Genomic DNA, 19,425 nt, shown 5'->3' with positions numbered 1-19,425 from the left:
GAATGCAGACAGACAGACAGACAAACAGACAGACAGACAGACATCATTCTGAATACTATAAATGTAGGCTTTCTGTGTGAAGTAGCTTACTGCTCACTGAGGGAGAGTCAACAGCAACTGAACCACAAGCTGCGTGACAACACCTTCATACCCTCTTTTTGCATGTATAACCTGTGCACTATTGGAACTGGCAGGAACCCAATTGCATGTTTCCCCTGCTCATGTTAAAAGGAAATTCCTTTTAATGTGGCATATGACAAACTAGTTATTTCACTGACCTAAAGACAAAAGAAAAAACAAAAATCTAATCAGCAAATTCAAATGCTGCAGCTGTTCCCATGTTCAAACAACCAAATTCATGTTTGAACAAAACCAATTTTAGTTAAAACACTGCCCATGTCCAAACAGATGCGTGCAATCTCCTTTGCCTTTGCATTGCATTTGAATTGTGTAAATAGATTAGGTTATATATGTGGTTTATCGATAGGCTAAAACTGGAATATAAAGGCAAACCTAAACTGTATAGGAGGACAACTAGCATCCGCTTAGCGAGAGGGAGCTGCTTCCCAACAGGTCTCTGTCCACGGCGTCTTCCCAAACCCGCTAATGAGAGAAGGTTATTAATCCTGTCAGTGGGGGGACGTAAATTCGCTTTCACAAGCAAAAGAGCTACTATGGGTAACTTTGGCACAAGAAACCTGGAATGTGTCCTCTTCATGTGCTCTGCTGATTATCTGCTCTGACAACAATATGGTAAAACTTCCCTTCCGCTGCCGCAAAGATCCCGGCTCCGACCTGCCGTGATTTAAATATGCAGTACGACAACGATGTCAGAATGTAGTTTCAAATGGACAATTTCCCTTTATGGTTACCAAGGGTAAAGCTAATAAACAAAAAAGAGATTAAAAAATACGATTTTATCTTTGTTTCCATAAATTTAAAAATATGAAAAGGCTAAGGTGTAGATAAAACTGAAAAGGCTTAGGAGTAGATAAATTAAACTGCATGTAAAAATGTTTTTTTAAACCCGTGTCAAAGAAATAGCGAGAGAGGACTGTAAAATACTCATTTTGAGCGACGGTCAGTATTTTCTCCCGAAGCAAACCTCGCTCTATATGACAGTGAGCGAGGTTGATGGGGAAAAAATTGATTTAGTTTCAAAGTGAGAGGCAGTGTCATATCTTGTCTTGTCAAAGGGTAGCTTTCTCCTCATACGGTCTGCTTTCAGTTTTGGCGTTGTGATAATGCTAGTACATTTGTCAAGCGAAACATCAGTAGATGTTTCTAGATTACATGCGTAATAATTTCCCTCTCAAACTAAACAAAAACATTTGTGGGGACGACATAGAAAAATGGCTGTATGAAACGTTATTGACTGTTCATCACCTCCGATCAGCTGGATCGGACACCCTGGGACGATTTATATTAAGATGCCTACCCCAATTTGTCTGTTCAGAAGAACTGCAGTGTGGCGATCCTAACTGATCCTAATACGGTATTATTTTTTAGTTTTTAGACCAGCTCTAGGGAGCGGGCTGACGCTAACTGTGGAACTTACCACCACCTATCAAAGAAGCGCTGGAGACGGGAGTGGGAGGGCTGCATCCTTATAGCAGACCGAAAAGACGCTTCTTCTCGCGCCGCAGTTGTCACTGCAAACGGATGCACGCGAGTGCCCTTCTCCAATACAATAATTCAGTCACGGAAGAGTCAGGACTAAGCAGGTCTTATTTCAGCGTAAGGTCTTTGTGTTGTCTTCCCGTGGGCAGATGGAAGTGCAACTGGTAAGGTGCTTTTCTTTTCTTTACACGTGGCCTGTTAAAATTATTGCTGCTATATTAAGCATAATTAGCTAGAAAATAGCAAATTTGGGTGTACGGATGGCCGCAATTGCAGGCCTATATTAAATCCAAGTTTCGTTACATCCAAAGCGAAAAAGTACATTAAGAAGCATATAACAGTGTATAACAGTTGTCCGTCTCGTTACAATATATAGTTCTCTTAGTGCAGTTACTGAAGGTGGAATTGTTTAATTTTATGTAATGTACCAATAGCGTATTTCTTTTACAAATTCTACAGTTTTTAATTAAGACTGTAGAGAGTAAAACATCTAAATAGCCTAGTTAATGTGCAATAAGATACAACTATGCAGTAGAACTGGATCACTGATTTCTTAATTAACAATTTCTATTCAAAAAGGTTTTATTGTCATAAAACGGTTGTCATTACATTAATTATCTTAATTAACAATCCCTGTTATAGCTTTTAATTGATATAGCAAAGGATCAATCACGCCTAAGATCACGCTAGTACGAACAAGCTTTTATTAGCCTACTGTACTGCGTTTGTGCAAGAAACTGAATAATATCGTATTTTGGTTGATTTTGCAGTTTAAAATTATTAAAATTATTTAGCTCAGTGAAGTGTAGAGATCAAGGGCTTATAAAACAGAAATTCATAACTGTTTGGGCAAAAATTAGTAACGTAGTTTTCTGTGATTATTTTTAGATTAATGAAGCATATCATAATATTAACATATCATAAAATAACATATAATAGTCTATCATACATTAAGCTACCCCAAAACATCAATAATAGCATTAAACATGAACATTTAGAAAGCGACAAAATACTCCTACTCCTACTCCTACTACTGCTAATAATAACAACAACAACAACAACAACAACAATAATAATAATAATGATGAATTATCGTGTGTTCTATTAGCAATAATATAATTTTTTATTTGTCCCAGCTCTCACCTTATCTCTGTTAATATAGACTTTCAGTAAAAAGCTAATGTGATAACCCTGACATTTTATCAGTCTGTCCGGACTGTGGGACTGCCAGTCGTCATAAAAGCCACGCCTTCTGTTTTCCAACAAATTGGAAGTCATCTTTTAGCTATAACAGACCTGCAAACACAGGAGACAGCTGATAGCAAAGAGGAAGTCGAGAACGTTGTTTCTCATAGTCTAACAGTCCTCTGTATATCTATAACAGATGGTCTAGACCTGCTTTTTAATTTTCTTTAAAAATTACAGTGTATTAATTGAAAGCTATTTATTTAGAAGTAATGCCAATGTTACATTCATCATTTTAAACATTATTTCCCCAGTGATATTACAAAGACAAGATGCTGCTCCGCATATGCAATAAATTCACGAAGATTCAATAATTCGCCTGAAGAACGTGCCACGCAATCACGAGTCCAGGCTGAGCGTGGAAGTCCGGAGAGCAACGAAGTCTTGTAAAACCCCGTCATGCCAGGCGAAGAAGATAGCGATGCTCCCATGCCCTCCCAGAGAGCCACAGATGAAAGGAAAGTTTCGCCGGTCAGTGGTGAAGATAACCTATCAAACAGTAGTCCGTATGTTGGAGATGGGGTGGGCACAAATCGATACTTCATAACGAGCTCATCCCAGCAAATGCAGGACAGTTCGAACCTGTGTTCCTTTCTCCCGTACGCAAACCAACCCGGCCCTGTCTGTGCCGGGACAGATGGATCGAGGTACCCAACATCGATTCACTATGGTTCGGTCCTCCCGTCTACGGGATTCTCCTCCTCTGTCTGTGCAGGACGCAGTCAGTTTGGTTCGGGTTATCAATTTGGGCACGGTTCTGGAAACATATATCCTTCATATCAAGGAACAGGGTCCGGGATCGCTTCCATGGGACTTCCTGCAGGGACAGGTGGGAGGGCTCAGGTCTACCTTTGCAATCGACCCTTATGGCTCAAATTTCATCGCCATCAGACAGAAATGATCATCACCAAGCAAGGGCGGTAAGTTGGTTGGACTCCAACATCCTGCAGATATGTTAAATTAACTCTGACGTTACTTTGGTTTGCATTAGTTGTTGTCTAGTCTGTCTGCACTGTAATTAAGTTTTCAGGATCCCGAGTATACTTATAGATCTAATAATTCTCTCTTGTACACTTTTAAAATTGTAAAATTGCTCAATTAACTCCTCAGAAAAAAACCCTAAACATCGGTGACGTTTTCCTGAAGAATACATACAGTGTAATGTTCCATGACTCGCACAATAGTTTGTGAGATTGTAATCAGTCAAAGCACCTTGGGCACCTTGGGTTTAAAAACACTAAAATGTATTGAAAGATCTGACGTGGTAAATGTATTGAAAGATCTGACGTGGTTTTGCATTTCACTTTTAACGTTTACTCATGTACATATTTGAGTAGAGTTTTATACTCAACCTTTAATTTAATTAATTGGTATTTTCTATCAGAGTAAATAAAGCCTTATCTTAGTTCGCCCAGTGATCTTTCCAGCACTGCTCTGAACATACCACATCGGATTTGTTCTTAAATAAATACAAATCATTTATAAATAATTACTTTAAACTCAGTGGCTCATCGGTAGACCTAGTTTCTGCTTTCTAGGTTTTTATGTACTGAGAGTGTGTTTCCTTCTTTCTTATAAACAGGCGGATGTTTCCGTTCCTTAGTTTTAATATTACCGGACTCAACCTTTCCACGCATTATAATGTTTTTGTGGAGATCGTTCTCGCCGATCCAAACCACTGGAGATTTCAGGGCGGGAAATGGGTTACATGTGGGAAAGCAGACAATAATATGCAAGGTATGAAAGACGGCAGAACATCACCTGCTAAAAGAGATCTGCAATTAGCAAAGCAATAACAACAACAAGAATAATGCTAACGATAATGCTAATAATGACAATGATGGTAGTAATAATAATAATATAATTATTATTAATAAGTATTATTATTATGATGATTAGTACTACTACTACTACTACTACTACTACTACTACTACTACTACTACTGATAATAATCATTATTATTATTAATAATAATAATTGTATTATTACTAATGATTAGTATTAGTAATAATAATAATAATAATAATAATAATAACAGCAATAATAATCGTAATTATTATTATTAGCATTATTAGTATTCTTATTAGCATTGTTGTTGCTGTTGGTGTTGTAATAATCATCATTATTATCGTCATCAATAGTTTTTGTTCTTTCAGGAAACAAAATTTATGTCCACCCCGAATCTCCAAACACGGGAGCGCACTGGATGAGACAAGAGATTTCCTTTGGGAAACTGAAACTGACAAACAACAAGGGTGCAAACAACAGTAATGCGCAGGTAAAAATAGAGGAAATTAGACACAATTATAAACGTTACGAAAAGCCACAGATTTGCCTGCTCATTTTACCTTGGTATATATCCAGACAATTGTTATAGCCATCTTAACTTTCATCCACCTTTGCCAAAGTTTTAACCTCGGGAATCTTAACGAAGAAATATTGGCAGGTTGTTTCCATTTATTTATACACGATTATGTAAGTCGTCGTTTACCAGTGGCGTAGGTTTTATTTCATCTTTGAGGGGACACTGCTCATACCACCCAACCTAACACATTATGTGAGTAGTATGAGCAGGAGTTACTGGGGGGGGGGGGGGGGGGGACATGTCCGCCTCCCCCAAATATTAAACCTATTTCGGTTATTATACATTTACTATGATGTGTTGTTTCTGTAAAAGATTATTAAAAAATTAAAACCCTGTGATTTTTCCCCTCGTAACCAGATGATCGTGCTCCAGTCTCTACACAAGTACCAACCGAGGCTTCATATCGTGGAGGTGCCCGAGGATGGTCTCGATGACGTTAGGCGGGAGGCTAAGACCCAGATCTTCGTATTTCCGGAGAGCCAGTTCATCGCTGTCACTGCATACCAAAACACTGACGTAAATCTTCTTAATCGTTACTGAGTAGACTGTTACGCTAGCACGAATGAGAGTGCAAATAAGGTCATAGTATGCCACGACTAATCATACACTTTATAACATATTAACAAGTTCCGGTCTTTGGTATCTCCTTGTAGATCACGCAGCTGAAGATTGACCACAATCCATTTGCAAAGGGTTTTAGGGACAATTATGATTCGTGAGTATTACATGAAAGCTATAGCTATAAGATCATTGCTGTAATTGAGGGTTCACATAATGTGTGTTTAAATAATCAAGCTCTAGCAGGGTATGTTCCTGTGGTATGTCGTCTGTCTTTGTGTGCAATGTCCTCATGGCTGCTTCTTGACGGCTGCTAGGATGTATACAGCTCCAGAGGGAGATCGGTTGACGCCGTCCCCCACTGAGTCGCCGCGCTCCCACCAACTCGTGCCCAGTGGCCGCTACACCATGCAGCCCTTCCTGCAGGACCAGTTCGTCAACAGCCTGCCCCACAGCCGCTTCTACAACAGCGAGCGCGCTGTCCCACAGGCCAATGGCATCCTTTCCCCGCAGGTGGAGGACACAGGCGCCCCCCAGAGGTGGCTGGTGACCCCTGTTCAGCAGGGGAGTGGTGGTAAGCTGGACCTGGCGGGGTATGAGGGGGATTACTCCACCAGTTTGCTGCCCTACACACTAAAGTCCCTACCCCTGCAGACCTCGCATTCACTGAGCTACTACTCCGACTCCGCCTTCACGTCGGTGGCCGCAGGGTGGGGGTCCAGGGGCGCTTACCAGAAGAAAATGGCCAGCGCCCTGCCCTGGTCCCCAAGGCCAGGTCACACTGACTTCCCTGATAGTCAAATGCCTGACAAGGACAAACCAAGAGAGGAGGAGGCATTTGCCCCAGGCCCAGCGTGGGTGGAGACAATGCCGTTCTTGAAACCGCTGGACTCTGAGCCGAGTGTTTATTCTGTAGTCTGTAAGAGGAGGCGGGTGTCGCATGGCGGGTCCAGCACAGAGAACTCGCCCACAATCAAGTGTGAGGATTCACGCCCACTTACCTTTAGAAAAGAGACCTCATCCAGTTCAAAGAACATTGGCTATTGCCCCTTTTATGCTGCCACCTAGAGGCATTTCTGAGAGTTTCACACCAGCTGAGTGGCTCTGAGGATATCACTGAACTGTGAGACAGAGAAGCCAAATGTTTTTAGTGTATTGTGAGTTGACAAAATTATATTCTTTAGTTTGACCAATGATTTTATACATGATGTATTAAAGTGCACAACTTTTAAATTGATCATTTTCCCCATTTAATTCACTTCTTATTTATTACTCAAAAAGTTTGTGTGCACGGTCCGTCAGATGTCTGTTCAAAATACACTTTCCTTAAGATCCATAGCATTAAGGTAATTAAAAGTTAAACAACACTCCTATCTTATGGTGCCACAGAACATTGGGGGATGTAACCCAGATAGTCTGTTTTGATTAGTTTGCATTGCTTAAACCAATAATAAAAGTCTGCCACACATTGGAATGGATCTTCTTTTTATCAGAGTTTTTGAAGAAAAATACATAGGCTACAAAATTTTTCTTTTGATTTTTAAAGCTGCTGTAATGAAGTTATAGTTGTTATCAACTTCAGACATCACTGCCAAAGGATGCTGCCGCCTTCTTTCAAAGAAGTCCACCCCCTCCATCCAAAAGCCTGCAATTTTTTCTTAGATTAAATGATTATTTTGCTGTATACTTAAAGCTGCTTCAAACAATTTATCTGAAAAACACAAGACGTGTGTATGTCCTGATAGCTCTGCCTATAGTAATAAAGACAGCAGATTGCAGCTGCTTGAAAGTGAACAGCAAACATAATTCGAGTTCAGTATCCCGATACCATCAGAGGGCGCAAGATTCAGACTGTAGCCTGCTGTGACCAGCAGGGGGGACCACAGAACAGGGGAACATGAAAACAACGAATTGGGAGTAACTGGCCACATGAAATCCTACGAATGAATGAATAAACAAACATCTTGCAGCACAATATCACACCCAATCATATTTCGCTTTATTCACATCTGCAAGTAGAGCAACTGCATATCCAAGGGTGGAAGTCACCTATGTAAAGGTATACTTAGCTGTGGTCAAGTGCTTACATAAACCAGTGTCCCCAAGAAAGCTGTATGACGATAGAGACTGAAGGAACATCTTAACCTAGTTTGAACATCAAATAACTAAAAGAGGTATTGTAGTAGGAACTTGAAGTCAGTTTCATAAAACTGGTTTAATTAAAGTAATGCTGTATTGAACTTTTTTTCATCACACTGGAGTGTAGTCTGCTATGGCATTAAAACCATAATAATTAAATGAAACATTTAATTATTCAGTTTTTCAGTTTGGGTAGAGAAATTAGTCCCCCAATACCACTCTCCTTAATTATTCTAGCAGTTAATTTCCAGTAAATTGGTGCTTTGGTAACCTGAGAGTAAAATGGATTACAGTGCCTATGCAACAGAAAAGGATTAGCCTAACCCATAGTCCAGAGTTCCCATGCTTCAGCAATGGAAAACCCCTTTTACATTTACTCATTTAACTCCACCAACCAGCACAGATGTTTGGGCTAATATGGAATAGATTTGGTTTGGATTTTGTCTGGACTGTTAGCATAGAAATAATTATTTTCCAGTGATTTCAAACATTCAAATATTTGATTTTTTTTTTTTTTACTAGTGAACACGCTGTTTCCCTGTCATCCGATCTCTCCCTTCTAAAGAGAACAGAGCCAGTTGTTTTCTGACATCCTGTGTCACAGAAACCACACGAACAGCTGACCTGAATCAGTCTGTATCTCTGTTTCAAGTGTGTCTATAAGAATATAGTCGAATGTGTGTGTGTGTGTGTGTGTGTGTGTGAGAGAGAGAGAGAGAGAGAGAGAGAGAGAGAGAGAGTGTGCGTTTGTGTGTACATACACAACAATAAAGTGCACTTAATCTATGATTCATATGAAAATATGACATATTTAACAACCTGCTGATGTCGCTGCAAGTCAGACACACATGAAGTTACGAAAGGCAGCATTCACTGATTATCTTTACTATTTATATTACTTGAAATCTGTAGATTATTGCAACGATTCACGAGAGGTTTCTTTTCCTCCAGAAGGCTGATCTCAAACCATCCAAAATCCGCCCCAAAATATTATGCACGCCCGCTGGTCTCGTCCATTGGTCATGAACGCCGGCAGTTAGTAAATGAACGGATGGGAGCACAGTCACTCTAAAAGAGGTGGGACTTCTCCTCCGGCGATGAACGTAGAAATACCAGCCACTGCGTTCAGTGGCTGTTCCACCAGAAAAGGGGCAATTCGAAATCTCATATTCAAATCAGACACAGGAGAGGGACGGAAGAAGTATACGATCTTAACAAATGGAGGAAGAGATGGCTGAACAGATGAAGCCTCTGTTAACCACAGTAAGCGAGGACTTCTTTATTAACGTTCATTGATACGAAAGTGTTCCCAAGTAGTTGTGAACGCTGTGGGATTTTCGGCGTTTATAGCGCTTTAGCCCACTGTTCAGTTCAAAGAATAAAAAAGAGGAGATTGAAACGGGGGGTGGGGAATCTATTGATGGATGATTGGTTAAAGCATCATTTCGGTGGCATACCCTGCAGATTTTAATAATTAGTGGTATAATGGCATTTAATGGAATGCTTTTTTCTGTAAAGACGACACTAAACTGGTTGCGTGCTTTGGGAAACGCGCCTTTGTGTTGGTTTGGAGCAGCACACTGGAACATGTGTTTGCCAGGAAGTCTCGCTGCTAACCTGAAACGTTCCTATAACGGAGATTTGGGCTTCCAAGCAAGTTCTTCGCTATCTGGCTAACTACTCAAAACTTAGTAAACACTCGGTCTGTTTTAGCACCATTTTTGCGAGTTCACGCGTATCTTTTTTTTCAGTTACTTTTCGGCGTAGCCATTACACTTATGATGACTCATATATGATGTCTTTTCTCTGTTCACGATGTTATTAAATGTAGTTGTGTATTTGTTAGATGTAGTGTTAAGATAGTTACACAACAAACATAAAATGCCGTTTAATCACAGTCATTAACATACTTAATATGACGAATGTAGTTGTTCTTGTATAGAAGGAAAGAGATAGACAAAGACAGTACAAAGAAGTCTAGTCTTTCATCTGTCACTGCAGAATGCACTTGCAAAAAGCGGTGGCAAGAGCATGTTGATGGATGAAATTAAGATTTTCCACGTGATTGCTGATTGTTTGATGTTTTACTGCTTTTTAAAGTGTTTCTAGCAGAACACATATAGGGGATTTGGTGGATTCCGGGATCCACAACTGTCCTCTATCAAAAAGGCACTTGACTACCAGCTCTTTTAGAATCACCAGAACAAGACTTTGACGTTTCACTGCTGAACAGATCTTGGCCCAGTACATTCATTCAATGAGGCAAAGGTGACTATACAGTATATCCTGCCAAGAGCTTTGCTTCAATTGCTTTCCAAACTAGCAGTCTTCTGCTTAGTCATAATTATGTAAGAACACTGTATCACACAGAGACTGAAATGTCAGTGTGTGCCCTGTTAATGAATGGTAACCCTGAAATGTATTTAGGTCATCTAGTAGTGATAACAAGGAACCCTGTGGTAAAATGTTTTCCTGTAATAATGTAGCCATCTTCTGTGACACTAGCCATGAACGGTAGATAGCACAGCTGGGATTCAAGCCTGCTGTAGGGTGCACCTCAACTCTTTTATGATCTAGTTTCATCCAGTGTTATATTGCAAGGGAAAGTGTGAACATTCATTTAAATTTGCTAACTGGGTGGAGTGAATCCTAGGGTTGCCACCCACCTGGGTTTCACCCGGACAGTCTGGTTTTAACCTCCATTTGTGCTGTGTGTGTGTGTGTGTGTGTGTGTGTGTGTGTGTGTGTGTGTGTGTGTGTGTGTGTGTGTGTGTGTGTGTGTGTTTGTGATGTGAATTGTTAGGGATTGAACAAGCAATGCAATCATATTGGTTGGTTTGTTACTCCTCACTTCCACCCTCACCAGCCATTTTAAGGCCAATCAAAAGTCAGCAGACAAATACTAATACAAAGTACAGGTGGAAGACAATTAGTGGTGAATCTAATGAAATAGGAGGGTCTGGTTTTGGCTTGTTGAAAAGGTGGGCAGGTCTGATGAGTAACCCTGCAGGGATATGGGCTCTCTCTGAGCCCTGACATCACATTTTAAGTCCTGATTTGTTAAGGAGTACACAACCTAATTTTAATAGAAAAGTGATTGTGACTACATGACAACAAAGATAAAACAGAACAAATTGACTGTCAACAGCTGACATAAGATTAGAGAGTTGGGATGAAATTAGTTGTTACATTTTTTTTGTTTTTGTGCTGAATGCAGGTAGTGTGACATGAGGGTGTGAGTTCAGGACTACCACTGTTTTAACACAAACCAAAGCAGAAAAATACTTATTCGTGCAGGTATTATCAACATGTCTGTCTGTATTAGCAACATGTCTGTCAGAGTGCGCTGATGGCTGGTCTAGTTACTGGCTGTCTTATTTAGCCTAGTTGGTTCCAACAAAATAGCAACACTTAAAAAGGTTGTTCTTTTTTTTTTTAGCATTTTTGTGAATAAATTATTATAGTGTGTATATGGAGACAAAGTAGTTTACCACCTACACTGCTGAATATCTAGGCTATTTGATCCATGACATGTAGTGTAACACTGTAGAGGAGCCCAGCCTGTGGTTCAACACGGCTGCTGTTATGGGGGCCAAACCCAGGGACTACAGCACACCCACTGTTCCTACATCTCTCACAGGCTGACTGAGCCTGGCTTCTTTCTTCGAAAATAGCTTGAAATGTTCAGTTTGTGATCTGCAACTCTTCCTGCATTGATTCTGACATTTCTAAACCTCCAAATAGACACCACTAATGGGGGTGGGTGTACATAGAACTCAAGAACTCAGTACTGTTCTTCAGTGATAGGCCTGGTACATCAGTGTTCGGTTTATCTAATCTGCCATAGTTTCCGCACCTGCCCTGTTTTGTTTCCACTCTTGCTAAAGCAGATGTGATCCAGAGACAGCAGACTACATTGAGGGCGCAGCACAGCGCACTACTGAGCTCCTGAGCGGCCCCCCTCAGGCTCAGTTGGGCATGCTCTCCCCTGCCTCTCCGTGCCCAGGGCAGGCTTTTGCTTGTGAATGGATGATCAAGACAAGCAGGAAGTCCTACATTGTTTCCTGCGTGGAGGTGCGTGGAGGTCTCTGGGGCACTAGGAGCAGACAGCAGCACGGATTAAGTGTGTGGAGGGCGGAGTTGTGGGCCGTCGCTCTCCACCTGTCTGCTCCGCATGTCCGACACCCTCCCCCCCACCCGGCGTCGTGCACATCGTCATCTTCGTGTCGCATGTCCTCATCGCCGCGGGTTCACCATAGATTAAAAAAAACACAAAACAAACATCTATGGGCAGAATGAGCCGTTTATTCATAGTTTTGGAATGTTAGAATGCAGAATAGCTTGCTCGACTAGAAAGATAAATCATGATGAAACTTCCCAAGACTAAGGGACATGTGGACAGTATGTCACTGCATGTGTTTTAAAATGTTACCCAAATACATACAGCCCGTCTTTCATACACTAGAGAAATCACCAATAATTAGGTTGGAGTCAGGGGCTTATTAGCTGTTTATCCCATTTTAATTAGTAATGGGACACGTGGGAGGTGTAGTGGTGGTGCAGCAGCGCCTGCTGGGGGTGCTGCTTTCAGGGGGCAGAGGGGGACTGCAGGTCAGCAGCTGCCGGCACTACTGTGGACAGTGCAGTGAATGATGGGAATCACCTGAGCAGACTCTGTATGCATCACTGTGATTCTGACAGAGTGTAGCATTTTGTGTCTGGTATTTTACAGTTGACTGGTTACAGTGAGTATTTTGCTTAATTCATTGTTGACAGGAAATAGAGTTCCCTTCTAAAAACACTGCCTATGGCGTTTTTGTGGACTGTCACTGAGACACATTCTCAATAATTTATTGTTTTGGCCTGTTTCTAAGGTGTTTGTGGTTGTATGTAAGAGTTTGTTTGTGTTTGCATGCGTGCGTGTGGGTCTGTCAGGCATTAGACTGACATGAAGTGCTGAATTAGTGTCTTTGCACTGTTTTTGTCAAATGTCACGATAACTGAAAACAATACTTCACTTCCTCTCAGAGTTTTCTTTCATTTTTCCAGACAGAATGAGATGATGTTGCTTTAAATTAATGAATGGCTAATGTTCTTGTTCTAAAGAGATTTTTGATTTCATAGTGTTTTTGGTGAACTGGGGGAAGAGAAGGACTTTATTGAATTAATATTCCTTAACTCAGGGCCATGATGCTAAGCACAATGGGCATATCAGTCATGTAGTGACTCGTCATTCTGTAATTATTAGCTTTGCGTGGGCTTCCGTCTGCTGAGGCACATGTTCAGAAACTGTGGGATTCTACCATCGCACTCATTCTGTCACCGAGACTCTTTGGTGGGAAGAACTGTTATTTTCAGATTTGAGCGTTACTGCTATAAGGGTGATTTGTGACTCAGATCTGATTTTGTATTTTGAGAGCTGTCTCATGCCTGTCCTAGCCCAGTTTCAGAAAGACAGCCTCAAAAAGTGTATCAAGCCCTGATTTCCAGGTGACTGGGGAGCCTTGGCAGATGTCAGCACTGCAGTGAGAGGGAAAGACTCCAGCATGGAGACTTGTTCTAATGGGACTGTGTGTCACCACACCTGTGGTTCCATTTCTGTTTGAACTCCATTACTCCCCTCCCTCGTCCATTGCACTCCTGGAAAAACACACACACACACACACACACACACACACACACACACACACACACACACACATTCTAACTCGCAGAGATATAAATAACCCCCATATTTAGGGCTGTGCTAACAGGGTGTCTGAGTCCTCAGCACAGGGATCATGCAGACCCACGGTAGGTAAGGCTCTTGCTGGTCTTGTCACTGCTGTGGTCCTCGTTGCTGTCTAATTTCTGGCTGGAAACTCCACAGTTGACACGTGTGAACCGGATCATTTGCACTGCGTCCGGCTTGCTGACTGCTGAGAGGGACCTCCCATATTCTGAGTTCTGCTTTTCAGGCTCCTTGTTTCAGTGTGGTCTTCGTCAGCCCTTGGCACCTCCACTTCCTCCATGCCTGTGCCGGTGGAGCTGTAGTGATTCTCGTTTTTGCCTGATCTCCCTCAGAGTGAGAGCATCAGGTCTCCTTCGTGTGGTCTCGATGCGATGCAGGACTTCTGGGGAGACATTGTGAGGAGCACCAGAGCAACGACCAGGAAGGTATGTCTCTAAGTAGAAGTCTGACTGAGTGGTTGCACACACAGGGTTCCTTTACATGCTTTGTGGGGCGTTTACACATTTCCAACTCATCAAGCTTGTCACCTGTGCTTTGGCTTGAATGTACAAGGGTGCTGCAGCTTCGCTTCGGAGTTGCCAAACCATTTTTTTTTTTTTCCGAATTCCGCGGGAGTGCACCTTGCGCTCGCTTTGCTCCGCAGCATGGCTCCTGGCTGCCTGGGAGTAAGCAGGACTCATCCCCAGCGCAATGGTGACTCACGCTTCCTCCTGCGACAGCCTAAACCCCTTCGTTGGTCATTTGCCCCTTGTTGACCTTTGGAGTGATCAGAAGCAACCGAGGCATAGGCAGGAGCACCTGCTTTGGTCTCCTTCCACACGGACATGCCGTGAGATTATCGGAGTGGAACACTCGCGACAGGACTCAGTGTGTTAGAGCTTTGGTGTTTTCCTTTCCAGACCTACCGGACAAAGTGCTGGCTTTCACCCAGAGATTTGGAGAAAATATGCTGAATACAGATATGTAGAGCACAGTGTCTTGAGGTATGAAAGAGACCAGTGGGTCTCAGCTAAAGCAAGGTTCACTGTGTCCCATGGTCTAAACACAAGTACCTCATACTGGTAGAAGGCGATCCAAAACGCATATACTATTAACGAATATTAATTAAGTCGCCAACCTTTTGTCTTAAATAATAAAAGGTGCTTGATCAATAACTGTTATATAGCTTATATATCCAAACTGCTATTTTGAACTTTGCTTTGAGTTTAGTTCACAGCCTCCAATTTGAATTAAGGCTTACTGACCATAAGAGGAAGGTCTGGTATTTGACATCTAATCCACAGCACTCTGGTAAAAGAGGTTTTCAGTCTAGCAGAGGAGAATAATCTAAATAAATAATAAAGGACAGTTTTCACCGTGTGCAATGCTCCCTCTTACAGCTGATGCATCAGAAAGTGTGTTCCTCAGCCTGGTGGTGGTCTGTTTTACATGGTGGCAGTCTGTTCTCCCCTGCCCGACACTCTTTTCTTCAGGAATGTCTGAGTTGAGCTGAGGGAAAACAGGGTGTTCTGGTGAAGAAAAGTTGCCGTAATGCGTCCTTTTCTCAGCGGTTCGCTGACTCTAAGCAGACACTAAGCCATCATTGGGGTATTTGGCGGCCTGTGGTGTAACCCTTCTACCATGCAGTTGGCTACTTGCCTCTGGTCTAAAACATTCTTAGCTTGAGCTGCTTGAAATACATTGGATGTACACTAGATTTTGTAGTCTTCTGAGCTGTTAGCTTGGCTGTAATAATATTTACTAAGCAATAGTCAGCCACACTTGTTGGCAGCATCAGGGAGGGAGAGAGGGGATTTGGGTTATTTTTGGACTGCAACACTTGTGGGTGAGCTCAGAAAGGGAGCCAGAAATAGTCTCCCCAGGTCAGGAATAGCTGCCCTTTGTCAAGCTCTGGGCCAGAATGGCCCAACCAAGACGCTGAAAGAGCATTTCAGTGCCACAGCAAAATGATCACTGAAAGAGATACACACGTCTCGTATCTCTTCATCTCCTTTTGATCAAGCGTCATGCAGGATGTGATGTGTCGTTAAACATGTTATTCATGCTTAGATTTGTGTAGAAGTTGAAATACAACGTGGAAATAGGTGTCGTAAACTTGTTTTCTTCTTTTATCTTTACACTTTGACATTGGGGCTGGGATTACGGGAATCGGATTATTGTCTGGGGCCTTTAAACAACCCCGCTGCACAGTCCTGAGAGTGTCTCACGCACAGTACCACACAGTGCACCACACAGATCCTGTGGAAGCATCTCACTGACAACTGCAACATGCAGGGTGACAATATGTTAGTTCCATTCTTCATGTGGCTCTGTGGTCCATATCAGAGTGTGTTGGAACTCATCTTGCTGTGCCAGTGAAAGTGTGTAGAAGATAATGAGGATTTTAATCTTCAGATAGATCTCTGACCTCAGGCAACACTGTCTGGATTCAGTTTGTGCTTCTTCTGTGACTAGCTCTCCCTGAAAGCAGTAGTCTATCTGTAGAGCTTATGGGTGGGTCAGTTTTTGATTGGTGCATTTCATAGCAATTTTAAACCTCTTATTGCTACAAGATACTTTACCATACATATACATACATACACACACACACACACATTTTTGCAAAGCTAGTGAAGGGCCTCTGTCCAAAATGTCCTGTTTCTGTGTTTTTCACTGCAGCTTTTACTACCTCTACATCTTTTACTCCAGTACATTGCAGTTATTTCCTGGTATCTTCTTCCGAGGGATATCAAATTGCGCTCTTCTGGACGGAGACTGATGATGTCACTCCTGGGCTCTGTTGGAGCCACTGCTCCAGATTAGGAGTACAAATTTGCCATGGACTAAGTATGATATTGAAGATCGAATGTATTTCAGTTAATCGAAGAGCTAATGTTGGAGTTGACTGATTCACGTCTGGCGAGATTCCTCTCTGCGCAAGCATTTTTCCAGTGCAGGATGTCTCCATGCGGGGAGTGAAGTCCTGGCTTTTGAATATGAAGGAAATTGGAAGGTGAAGGAGAACAAATGAAGCAGGAACGATTGTTTCCTCCAGATGCAGAGGCCAGCACGCGACACTCGTGTAGATATCTCCAGACCAGGCCCCTCAGGCCCAGTGTGCTGAAGAAAGCCGTGGGAAAAACTCACCATATACAGCTTGCTGGGTCTAATTCATAGCGCAGTATAAATATCTTTCTGCCCTTGTGTGGTATTGCATGATCGGATTTATTTAGCTTTTGGTTTTCGCTGGTTTGAGATGGAACGTGTCAGTGGACTGCTGGTCCCACATTAGGCCGGACTCAGAGTGACCCTTTTCATGAAGACATGATCTCACAGCTCTGTGGAGTTCTGTAGTGACCTAGGAACTAGGCTAGCTGTAGGGAACTAGGAACTATGCTAGCTGTGTTTCCAGGAGCGGCCTTTAAGCTACTTCCACCAGGTGTCTGGCTCAAGGGACTCTCATGTCCACATGTAGCTCAAACACGTGTGTGTTCTTTGTCTCTGTCTTTACTGACTTCCTCATATAAAGACATGTTAGGCTCAGTACGTGTAGTATGCATCCAAAGAGTCTCTTTTGTCTCTGTTTGATTCATCCATTTGTTTAACTGTTTATTTTTGCACTAACAATAAAAATACCTCAATTAAAATTCCCTGATCATCTGCAAACCTGTTTGGGATGGTACAGCTATAGGCCATCGTCGACATCATTTTCCCCTCTCTCCTTCTGTTGCCAGGGTAACGATGATGAGGCGGTAGTGGATCTGGGAAAGACTAACTCCACGATCAACACTAATTTTGAGAAGGAGGAGCTTGAAAGTAAGCCAAATCCCCACTTGAATTTTTTCCACCTGTCTACTTCTCAGTGCATGTGGATATTCTTAACACAAATTTGACTCCCTCTGGCCTTCCTCTGCCTCTTTCCATCACACTTCTTTCCCTCTGAAAGCCTTCTGCTTTGTAGATGCTTTGTATTATAGGCTGGGTTGTATATGCAGCTTAAATCTCCCTTGGTAAGACCAGGTTTGATCTCTGACTGGTGTATTATGTATTTTTAAGAGTTCTTGTGATTTGAAATGACTCCTGGTACATTCTGACTGAACACACACTAACTCACACACATGGATGAATCCACTTATGTGTCTCAGCATTAGTAAAGCTCTAGCCCTCTCACTTCCACTACCCACAAGGCTTTGCTGTGGGCCCACAGTGTACTCTTGAGTGACGCCATTCTTTTTCTTGCGGCTTGGCATGCATGCTTGTAGTAGTGGAGGAGTGTTGTGAGGTTTGATGTTTATGCTAGATGACTAAAGCCAGACACATGCACAGTACACTCATCACTAACCCCCCCCCCCCCCCACACACACACACACAGCCATGGGATGCCCTGAAAGAACCCTGAACTACATTATGCAGGTTTCTGTTTTCTTTTACAGTGCATGTCTACAGTAGTCACAGAAGAGAATTTGTTTCATTGTTTTGAAGTGAATGCAGAGAGTTGAGTTCAAACAACAGAAACAAACACCACATAGTATGATAGAAATCCCTGGGTTTAGCCTAACTAATAAACCTACTTTATCCTACCTCATAGATCCATTTTAGAGTTCAGGACAGCCACTACTTTATCCCACATGTCAGCAGGACAGACGATGACGCGGAACAGTTTCTTGTGGTTTTTCTTACATAAACTATATTTGTCCAGAGGCAGAGGGCAGTGTTGGGAGAGGATTCTGTGGTAAAATCCTGTGTGCCCTTGGGCTGACCTCACGCACGCTCACACCCACACACACATTAATAGCATTAGGGCGGATTAGACAATGGTTCCAGAGCTCATTAATTAAACAGGTCCTGCTTGGATTCAGCCATGACTCTGCAATAGCTGCTACTCAGTGCACACACTTCCCACCACACACTTTTCCCACCATACACAGTTCCTGTAACAAAAGGTTCCTAACATACAGATATCCTACCATGCACGGTTCCCACCACACATACATTCCACCATACACAATTCCCACCATACACAGTTCCTGTATCGTACAGTTCCTTCCATACAGCGTTCCCACCACTCACATGTTCTCACTGCACATAGTTCTTAACACACAGTTCATGCTACCCCGCTCATACCGCACACTGTTCCTACTGTGCACAGTTCCTATGACAGTACTCATCTCTATTCGGCAGACGCTTCCTGTCTGACCTGCTCACGTGCAGACTTTCTGCCACTTCCTCATAATACTGTTTTCTAGACAAGTGTAAATGCTACATGAAAAAGTATATTTGATGCTCTGTGAAAGCTTGTTTCCAAGTTAACTAAAGTTACCTGAAACTGTATCTTCCACCAAATTGCCTAGATGTTACTGAAATGTTACAGACCATTACAGGCTGCTAGCCTATTAGCTGCACACTCTGACAGAGTTGGCAAATGTTTACATGGGCTTTGTTTTACTGGTTGCCTTGGCAGGCTGCAGGAGGCGGGCTTTTCCAGGCAGGGGCTCTTGTTTGCTGGTTTTCGGGGGATGCCTCTGAACTCTGTAAACATCAATTTGTCCTAGCTGTCTAGATGGGAAGATGGGTTTGTGTAGAGGGTGTGCTGTATTGTCTGTTTCTGAGGGGGAGTCTTTCTTTAGAAGCACCAGTTAAATAGCGGTGACCCATAGGGATTCATTCTTTTATCCTAACCATACAGTAGAAGACTTTGAAAAGACTTTTAAGACTTTGATTTTGCAAAGACTGGGGGTCTTGCAGGGTCACAGTTTGCAAAACTGCAACTAGATTCCTTTTGAGGTT

The 19,425-nt window shown here is 42.3% G+C and overlaps 2 protein-coding genes across 8 annotated transcripts in view; both read left to right on the top strand.

Moving 5' to 3' along the window:
• The first annotated feature begins 1,502 nt into the window (after positions 1-1,502).
• Positions 1,503-7,263, top strand: eomesb (eomesodermin homolog b). 2 transcript variants are annotated; one of them, XM_027005274.2, is made up of 7 exons: positions 1,503-1,784; positions 3,120-3,785; positions 4,448-4,602; positions 5,023-5,144; positions 5,589-5,747; positions 5,885-5,946; positions 6,107-7,263. In XM_027005274.2, the coding sequence occupies exons 2-7, from the start codon at positions 3,265-3,267 to the stop codon at positions 6,855-6,857; spliced, it is 1,770 nt and encodes a 589-aa protein (XP_026861075.2). In that variant the 5' UTR covers positions 1,503-1,784; positions 3,120-3,264; the 3' UTR covers positions 6,858-7,263. The 2 variants fall into 2 exon arrangements, with proteins under 2 accessions (XP_026861075.2, XP_026861076.2); XM_027005275.2 differs by lacking the exon at positions 1,503-1,784 and having other exon boundaries at positions 2,927-3,785.
• A 1,810-nt stretch (positions 7,264-9,073) lies between these two features.
• The window catches only part of slc4a7 (solute carrier family 4 member 7), a 37,128-nt gene continuing 26,776 nt past the window's right edge, over positions 9,074-19,425 (top strand). For 4 of the 6 annotated variants that reach the window (XM_027005378.2, XM_027005377.2, XM_035526608.1 and 1 more), the window contains exons 1-3: positions 9,074-9,191; positions 13,992-14,084; positions 17,373-17,454. In XM_027005378.2, the coding sequence (XP_026861179.2) occupies positions 9,147-9,191; positions 13,992-14,084; positions 17,373-17,454 (220 nt within the window). In that variant the 5' untranslated portion in view covers positions 9,074-9,146. Of the gene's footprint in view, positions 9,192-13,667; positions 13,726-13,991; positions 14,085-17,372; positions 17,455-19,425 lie in introns of those variants that run through there. The other 2 variants (XM_035526609.1, XM_035526610.1) reach the window with 2 other exon arrangements.

This window comes from Electrophorus electricus, chromosome 5 (genome assembly GCF_013358815.1).
Source record: "Electrophorus electricus isolate fEleEle1 chromosome 5, fEleEle1.pri, whole genome shotgun sequence".
NCBI classification, from domain to species: domain Eukaryota; kingdom Metazoa; phylum Chordata; class Actinopteri; order Gymnotiformes; family Gymnotidae; genus Electrophorus; species Electrophorus electricus.
This window is presented reverse-complemented; position numbering and strand designations above follow the sequence as displayed.

What these genes read in the sequence shown, in the direction of transcription:
- eomesb (XM_027005274.2), top strand. Translation starts at nt 3,265, where the DNA reads ATGCCAGGCGAAGAAGATAGCGATGCTCCCATGCCCTCCCAGAGAGCC. An exon ending in ATCATCACCAAGCAAGGGCG is followed by an intron (nt 3,786 to 4,447) that starts GTAAGTTGGTTG and finishes TCTTATAAACAG; the next exon opens with GCGGATGTTTCCGTTCCTTA. An exon ending in CTGCATACCAAAACACTGAC is followed by an intron (nt 5,748 to 5,884) that starts GTAAATCTTCTT and finishes ATCTCCTTGTAG; the next exon opens with ATCACGCAGCTGAAGATTGA.